This window comes from Engystomops pustulosus, chromosome 3, assembly GCF_040894005.1.
Source record: "Engystomops pustulosus chromosome 3, aEngPut4.maternal, whole genome shotgun sequence".
Classification (NCBI taxonomy): Eukaryota; Metazoa; Chordata; class Amphibia; order Anura; family Leptodactylidae; genus Engystomops; species Engystomops pustulosus.
Window position 1 is genome coordinate 203619720 of NC_092413.1, and position 9109 is coordinate 203628828.

Here is a 9109-nt window from a genome sequence, read left to right on the forward strand (position 1 = left end):
TACATGAATAGGAGTGATGTATAGAAACCCCTGCAGAATATATTGAGAAGAAAGTTTGTAGTAAAAATTTTTAGGGTCCGTTTTCAACATTTCAGGGTTTTGTATAATTTCTTATTGGTTTATATAAGAATCAATTTGCCAAAATCTTCCATGGAATCTTTTTATTTGCATCCTTAAGATCTCCCCTCCCAGCCTCCTTCTCCTCAGCCGCTCTTATTTACTGAATGACAATTTAGCTGAGGGCTGATAATACTCCGTGAGAGTAAAGTCACACTTCAGGAGTTCATTTTCCATCTTAACACTTGGTTGTCTCCTTTGAACTGCCCCATTTAGACGCCCACCTCAGATTTTGGCAGGTCTATATAAAAAAAAGGCTTTTACCACCTAGGGAGGATTTAGTCACAACACCACCTACTACAAGGAGACCTTGGCTGTCATCTACAACCTCCAGGATCTACACGACACATCTCAAGCTCCTGGTTCTCATCATGGAGACTATGCACCAACCCATGGTCAAGATGGAGGAGGACTTTACCCTAGGGTCAGATTCTGACCCCGAATCTGCCTATCTATCCACATCTTGGGACTGGAAACAAAACTCTGAGAATTATTCTCTAAGTCAAACTCCATCTCCTCAAAGTTTGTCTCCTACAGCCTCCTATGAGTCTCCATTCTCTGGTTGCTCACGTCCTCCAAGCCTGGAGGAGATGCCATATGGGGAAGAAATGTTGACCTATAGATTATTGCAATACCCGACTGACTGCCAGCTTGATATGGAAGAGGACAAAGACAGTCACCTCAACAAACGTGGACAACACAATCTCAAAGCTTCCATGAATGTCCAACGCAGGAGGAAAGCCAGTGAGAGGGAGAAGATGAGGATGAGGGCCATAGCTGAGGCTCTCCATACCCTGAGGAGGAATTTACCACCAGTCTACAGTCAAGGTAGACAACCTCTTACTAAGATCCAGACATTGAAATGCACCATCTCCTACATTGAGGAGCTCACCAACCTTCTCAACAGCACGAAAGGAACTTAATCGTGCTGAGGTCTTCTACACCCACCATGGATGGACACCTCTGGATGGTTGCAATACCAAGCGATTAATAACCAACGTGAGTGGACATTTGCTTTCTGGTTACTTGGGACTTGGGACAGTCATTGAAAAATGAAGACTTGACCTTCATATTAGGGCAAACTGTGCCAATTTTACTATTGGAAACCATTCCGGTGCCACCCAAATGGCTGGTTTTTTGAAAAGAGGACTTGTTGAGGACCATGATAACCCCCTTCATTGTAATCCCCTCCACCCCATGTATGCTGATCGAACCTTTCATGTGGTGCTGTGTGCAGAATTGTTTGTATATAAGGAATGAGTATGAGCAGCACAAAATTGCACAATTTAGTAAATGTATTTATATAAATTTGCGGATCAGGATGTTTCGTTGCTAATAAACCTTGTAGAGTAAGAGATTTGTCCTCGTTGCTTTCTAGACTGAAACTAAATTTTTTTGTATGAATGTCATTTAATATTCTTCGAGGGATTTTTCATTTCTGCTCAGAATAATCTAACAGATAAAACTAACAACCACCACCTCCATTCCCGGTTCTCCACCATTCTATATCTTGACCTTCATATATGTCCTGACATGGAGTTTGACTATTGTAGATCTTGGAAGTGACCTGCAGCGGCCACGTGTCCATATCAGGACATCATTGCTGGAGGCAAGAATACAGAAAATGGTGGGACAACAATGGTAGAGCATTTTATGTGGCTAGAAAACCCAAAATGTTTTTAGTAAGGCCACATGCCCACCTAGTCCCAGGGTAAGCCATTGATAACAGATTGGTTGGGGTCCAACATTCTGCAACCTCCCTCTGAAAAAGTCACACGGCAAGGATGCAGCTCTTCAAATGAATAGGGCTGCGCTGCAATACCAAGTACAGCCACTATAACATGTACAGCGCTGTGCTTAGTGGACAATGAATAGGCTGCAGATGGGATTTTCTAGACAGCTGATCAGTGGAGGTGTAAGGTGTAAGACCCAACCAATCTGCTCAGCACAACTGCTACAGATTTAATACTTATATAATTATAATCTTTATTTAAATTGCACCATTATATTCCGCAGCGCTTTACAAATCATAGGGAACATATAATAATACAATAAGACGATACAAAGTCATATGGAAAAATAGGACTGAGGACCCTGCTCACTAAGGCATATAGTGTAGGTGGATGATGGGGTGACACAGGAGCTTACAGTCTATGAGGATGAGGGGGTGACACAAGAGCTTACAGTCTATGAGGATGAGGGGGTGACACAAGAGCTTACAGTCTATAAGGATGAGGGGGTGACACAAGAGCTTACAGTCTATGAGGATGAGGAGGTGACACAAGAGCTTACAGTCTATGAGGATGAGGGGGTGACACAAGAGCTTACAGTCTATGAGGATGAGGGGGTGACACAAGAGCTCACGGTCTATGAGGATGAGGGGATGACACAAGAGCTTACAGTCTATGAGGATGAGGGGTGACACAAGAGCTTACAGTCTATGAGGATGAGGGGTGACACAAGAGCTTACAGTCTATGAGGATGAAGGGTGACACAAGAGCTTACAGTCTATGAGGATGAGGGGGTGACACAAGAGCTTACAGACTATGAGGATGAGAGGGTGACACAAGAGCTTACAGTCTATGAGGATGAGGGGTGACACAAGAGCTTACAGACTATGAGGATGAGGGGGTGACACAAGAGCTTACAGTCTATGAGGATGAAGAGGTGACACAAGGGCTTACAGACTATGGGGATGAGGGGGTGACACAAGAGCTTACAGTCTATGAGGATGAGGGGGTGACACAAGAGCTTACAGTCTATGAGGATGAGGAGGTGACACAAGGGCTTACAGTCTATGAGGATGAGGGGGTGACACAAGAGCTTACAGTCTATGAGGATGAGGGGTGACACAAGAGCTTACAGTCTATGAGGATGAGGGGGTGACATAAGAGCTTACAGTCTATGAGGATGAGGGGGCGACACAAGAGCTTACAGTCTATGAGGATGAGGGGGTGATACAGGAGCTTACAGTCTATGAGGATGAGGGGGTGACACAAGAGCTTACAGTCTATGAGGATGAGGGGTGACACAAGATCTTACAGTCTATGAGGATGAGGGGGTGACACAAGAGCTTACAGTCTATGAAGATGAGAGGGTGACACAAGAGCTTACAGTCTATGAGGATGAGAGGGTGACACAAGAGCTTACAGTCTATGAGGATGAGGGGGTGACACAAGAGCTTACAGTCTATGAGGATGAGAGGCTGACACAAGAGCTTACAGTCTATGAGGATGAGGGGGTGACACAAGAGCTTACAGTCTATAAGGATGAGGGGGTGACACAAGAGCTTACAGTCTATGAGGATGAGGGGGTGACACAAGAGCTTACAGTCTATGGGGATGAGGGGGTGACACAAGATCTTACAGTCTATGAGGATGAGGGGTGACACAAGAGCTTATAGTCTATGAGGATGAGGGGGTGACACAAGAGCTTACACTCAATGAGGATGAGGGGGTGACACAAGAGCTTACAGTCTATGAGGATGAGGGTGTGACACAAGAGCTTACAGTCTATGAGGATGAGAGGGTGACACAAGAGCTTACAGTCTATGAGGATGAGGGGTGACACAAGAGCTTACAGTCTATGAGGATGAGGGGGTGATACAAGAGATTACAGTCTATGAGGATGAGGGGGTGACACAAGAGCTTACAGTCTATGAGGATGAGGGGTGACACAAGAGCTTACAGTCTATGAGGATGAGAGGGTGACACAAGGGCTTACAGTCTATGAGGATGAGGGGGTGATACAAGAGCTTACAGTCTATGAGGATGAGGGAGTGACACAAGATCTTACAGTCCATGAGGGTGAGGGGGTGACACAAGAGCTTACAGTCTATGAGGATGAGGGGGAGACACAAGAGCTTACAGTCTATGAGGATGAGGGGTGACACAAGAGCTTACAGTCTATGAGGATAAGGAGGTGACACAAGATCTTACAGTCTATGAGGATGAGGGGGTGACACAAGAGCTTACAGTCTATGAGGATGAGGGGGTGACACAAGAGCTTACAGTCTATGAGGATGAGGGGTGACACAAGAGCTTACAGTCTATGAGGATGAAGGGGTGACACAAGAGCTTACAGTCTATGAGGATGAGGGGTGACAAAAGAGCTTACAGTCTATGAGGATGAGGGGGTGACATAAGAGCTTACAGTCTATGAGGATGAGGGGGTGACACAAGAGCTTACAGTGTATGAGGATGAGGGGGGGGACACAAGAGCTTACAGTCTATGAGGATGAGGGGGTGACACAAGAGCTTACAGTGTATGAGGATAAGGGGGTGACACAAGAGCTTACAGTCTATGAGGATGAGGGGGTGACACAAGAGCTTACAGTCTATGAGGATGAGGGGATGACACAAGAGCTTACAGTCTATGAGGATGAAGGGGTGACACAAGAGCTTACAGTCTATGAGGATGAAGGGGGTGACACAAGAGCTTACAGTCTATGAGGATGAGGGGTGACACAAGAGCTTACAGTCTATGAGGATGAGGGGTGACACAAGAGCTTACAGTCTATGAGGATGAGGGGATGACACAAGAGCTTACAGTCTATGAGGATGAGGGGGTGACACAATGGCTTACAGTCTATAAGGATGAGGGGGTGACACAAGAGCTTACAGTCTATGAGGATGAGGGGTGACACAAGAGCTTACAGTCTGTGAGGATGAGGGGTGACACAAGAGCTTACAGTCTATGAGGATGAGGGGTGACACAAGAGCTTACAGTCTATGAGGATGAGGGGGTGGCACAAGAGCTTACAGTCTATGAGGACAGGGGCGTAACTACAGCGGTAGCAGCCATAGCAGTCGCTATGGGGCCCACGGTGTCAGGGGGCCCCGTCATTCGACTTGACACTAAAGAATGAAGAATGTGCACCATTATATACATATTTATACATATTATGCTGCACATTGTGGTATATATATATTGTTTATGTGTGTGTATCTGTGATGTGTATATGCTCTATGTGTATATGGTATATGGTGTGTATAAATACAGTACTTTATGTGTGTATGTAAGCTGTATGTTTGTATATGGCACTGTATGTGTGCACATGTGAGGTGTATATACTCTATATGTGTGTAACAGTGTATAAATGTGTATGTATGTGTGATGAACTGTATGTTTATGTATATAGCAATGTAATATATGTATATTTTTAAGCCGGCAGGTGGCCCCTTTCAGAAGCCTGCTATGAGGCCCTGCCTCTCCTTGTTACGCCACTGTATGAGAATGAAGTGTGACACAAGAGCTTACAGTCTATGAGGATGAGGGGGCGACACAAGAGCTTACAGTCTATGAGGATGAGGGGGTGACACAAGAGCTTACAGTCTATGAGGATGAGGGGTGACACAAGAGCTTACAGTCTATGAGGATGAGGTGGCGACACAAGAGCTTACAGTCTATGAGGATGAGGGGGTGACACAAGAGCTTACAGTCTATGAGGATGAGGGGGTGACACAAGCGCTTACAGTCTATGAGGATGAGGGGGCGGACACAAGAGCTTACAGTCTATGAGGATCAGGAGGTGACACAAGAGCTTACAGTCTATGAGGATGAGGGGGGGGGGGGGGGGCACCTTATTGTTTTAATGCTTTAGGGCACCTTCTTTTTTCCAGACCACTCAGCATCTTCCCCGCTTCCATATCTACCCTACAGATTATCTCACCGTAAAGTTTTCTCCTGCAGTAAGTAGGTTGTGATGAAGCATTCATAACATAATTAATACATTACACTCCTCCAGGATGATCCTAATTACTATTCACTATCACTGGTGACATTTTAGCAGCAGAATTACCTTAAGATTCCAGTCTGAGGCTTCCATGTTAAAGTCCCTGAACACTGTCCAAAGGAACTCTGCTGTGAACCACAAGAGATATCACAAATCTGATTGTGGGAATACATTTTGGAGACAATTCTGGTCTTCTTTGATATGTTACATTACCAACTTCCCATTGGAAAAAAACTTGTCCTTGATCCAATAGGGCAGCCTTTAAGATGGCGGCCATGTTCCAGACATTGCCTAAAAGATAGGGCCCATAACTTGCTGTAGTATCTGATTTGTCACATATTTGAGAAATAATAGGGTACCCTGGGACCTTCCACTTGGACTGCAGCTATGTTACAGAAATTACAGAAATTTGTGTTGAACAGGTTTCTGCTGGATTGTTCTGTGGCTACTGATGGATGCAATAAGTAATAGATAACAATAAAAGAGAATCATAAACAGATTTGCCAGAGAGAACATCTGATGATCAGTGCCGGCCCCTCTCATCATGTACCAGAGGACAGAGCTTCATCACCGATGTAATTAGACATTTTAGTGTTCTCATTAAAGGGGCGGCTGAACTTAATCCTGGGATGGAGATTTATACCTCCACATTCTATGGTTATTGTTCTTCAGGGAGAAGAGGATCAGCACGGATATTTAGGAGGTTTGCAAATGGTATATGTATTTTCAACAGCTCCCCTGACTATGGGAGAAGTAGAGGTGCTTCAGGTCACCTGGCAATGAGGCTTGTGACCAGTAGACAGATGGTGCCCTAAGAGACATTTATTTCCACGGGAACGGGTGCAGTATTAGGGGCATGGGGGGAATAGAATACAGAGAGACCTTGCTACAATGTACAAATACCTAAACGGGCAGTATAAGGATCTTTTTATACCTAGGCCTGTGACCAGGACAAGGGGGCATCCTCTACACCTAGAGGAGAGGAGGTTCTACCATCACCATAGACAGGGGGCATCCTCTACACCTAGAGGAGAGGTGGTTCTACCATCACCATAGACAGGGGGAATCCTCTACACCTCGAGGAGAGGCGGTTCTACTATCACCATAGACAGGCACCATCCTCTACACCTAGAGGAGAGACACTTCTACCATCACAACAGACAGGGCGTATCCTCTACACCTAGAGGAGAGGCAGTTCTATCATCACCATAGACTGGGGGCATCCTCTACACTTAGAGGAGAGGTGGTTCTACCATCACCATAGACAGGGGGTATCCTCTACACCTAGAGGAGAGGTGGTTCTACCATCACCATAGACAGGGGGTATCCTCTACACCTAGAGGAGAGGCAGTTCTACCATCACCATAGACAGGGGGCATCCTCTACACCTAGAGGAGAGGAGGTTCTCCCATCACCATAGACCGGAATAATCCTCTACACCTAGAGGAGAGGAGGTTCTCCCATCACCATAGACCGGAATAATCCTCTACACCTAGAGGAGAGGTGGTTCTACCATCACCATAGACAGGGGGCATCCTCTACACCTAGAGGAGGTTCTACCATCACCATAGACAGGGGACATCCTCTACACCTAGAGGAGAGGAAGTTCTACCATCACCATAGACAGGGGGCATCCTCTACACCTAGAGGAGAGGTGGTTCTACCATCACCATAGACAGGGAGCATCCTCTACACCTAGAGGAGAGGTGGTTCTACCATCACCATAGACAAGGGGCATCCTCTACACCTAGAGGAGAGGCGGTTCTATCATCACCTTAGACCAGGACCATCCTCTACACCTAGAGGAGAGGTGGTTCTACCATCACCATAGACAGGGGGCATTATCTACACCTAGAGGAGAGGTGGTTCAACCATCACCATAGACAAGGGGCATCCTCTACACCTAGAGGAGAGGTGGTTCTAAAATCACCATAGACAGGGGGCATCCTCTACACCTAGAGAAGAGGTGGTTCTACCATCACCATAGACAGGGGGCATCCGCTACACCTACAGGAGAGGAGGTTCTACCACCACCATAGACAGGGGATATCCTCTACACCTAGAGGAGAGGAAGTTCTACCATCACCATAGACAGGGGGCATCCTCTACACCTAGAGAAGTGGTTGTTCTACCATCACCATAGACAGGGAGCATCCTCTACACCTAGAGGAGAGGTGGTTCTACCATCACCATAGACAGGGGGCATCCTCTACACCTAGAGAAGTGGTTGTTCTACCATCACCATAGACAGGGAGCATCCTCTACACCTAGAGGAGAGGTGGTTCTACCATCACCATAGACAGGGGACATCCTCTACACCTGGAGGAGAGGCGGTTCTACCATCACCATAGACAAGGGGCATCCTCTACACCTAGAGGAGAGGAGGTTCTACCATCACCATAGACAGGGGGCATCCTCTACACCTAGAGGAGAGGTGGTTCTACCATCACCATAGACAGGGAGCATCCTCTACACCTAGAGGAGAGGTGGTTCTACCATCACCATAGACAAGGGGCATCCTCTACACCTAGAGGAGAGGCGGTTCTATCATCACCATAGACCAGGACCATCCTCTACACCTAGAGGAGAGGTGGTTCTACCATCACCATAGACAGGGGGCATTATCTACACCTAGAGGAGAGGTGGTTCAACCATCACCATAGACAAGGGGCATCCTCTACACCTAGAGGAGAGGTGGTTCTAAAATCACCATAGACAGGGGGCATCCTCTACACCTAGAGAAGAGGTGGTTCTACCATCACCATAGACAGGGGGCATCCGCTACACCTACAGGAGAGGAGGTTCTACCACCACCATAGACAGGGGATATCCTCTACACCTAGAGGAGAGGAAGTTCTACCATCACCATAGACAGGGGGCATCCTCTACACCTAGAGAAGTGGTTGTTCTACCATCACCATAGACAGGGAGCATCCTCTACACCTAGAGGAGAGGTGGTTCTACCATCACCATAGACAGGGGACATCCTCTACACCTAGAGGAGAGGCGGTTCTATCATCACCATAGACAAGGGGCATCCTCTACACCTAGAGGAGAGGAGGTTCTACCATCACCATAGACAGGGGGCATTATCTACACCTAGAGGAGAGGTGGTTCTACCATCACCATAGACAAGGGGCATCCTCTACACCTAGAGGTGAGGTGGTTCTACCATCACCATAGACAGGGGGCATCCTCTACACGTAGAGGTGAGGTGTTTCTACCATCACCATAGACAGGGGGCATCCTCTACACCTA

The 9109-nt window shown here is 46.7% G+C and overlaps 1 protein-coding gene across 1 annotated transcript; it reads left to right on the forward strand.

The window, feature by feature from the left end:
* The first annotated feature begins 488 nt into the window (after positions 1-488).
* MSGN1 (mesogenin 1) lies at positions 489-1040 on the forward strand. The gene has a single exon (XM_072144141.1). The coding sequence runs from the start codon at positions 489-491 to the stop codon at positions 1038-1040; it is 552 nt and encodes a 183-aa protein (XP_072000242.1).
* Positions 1041-9109: the final 8069 nt, after the last annotated feature.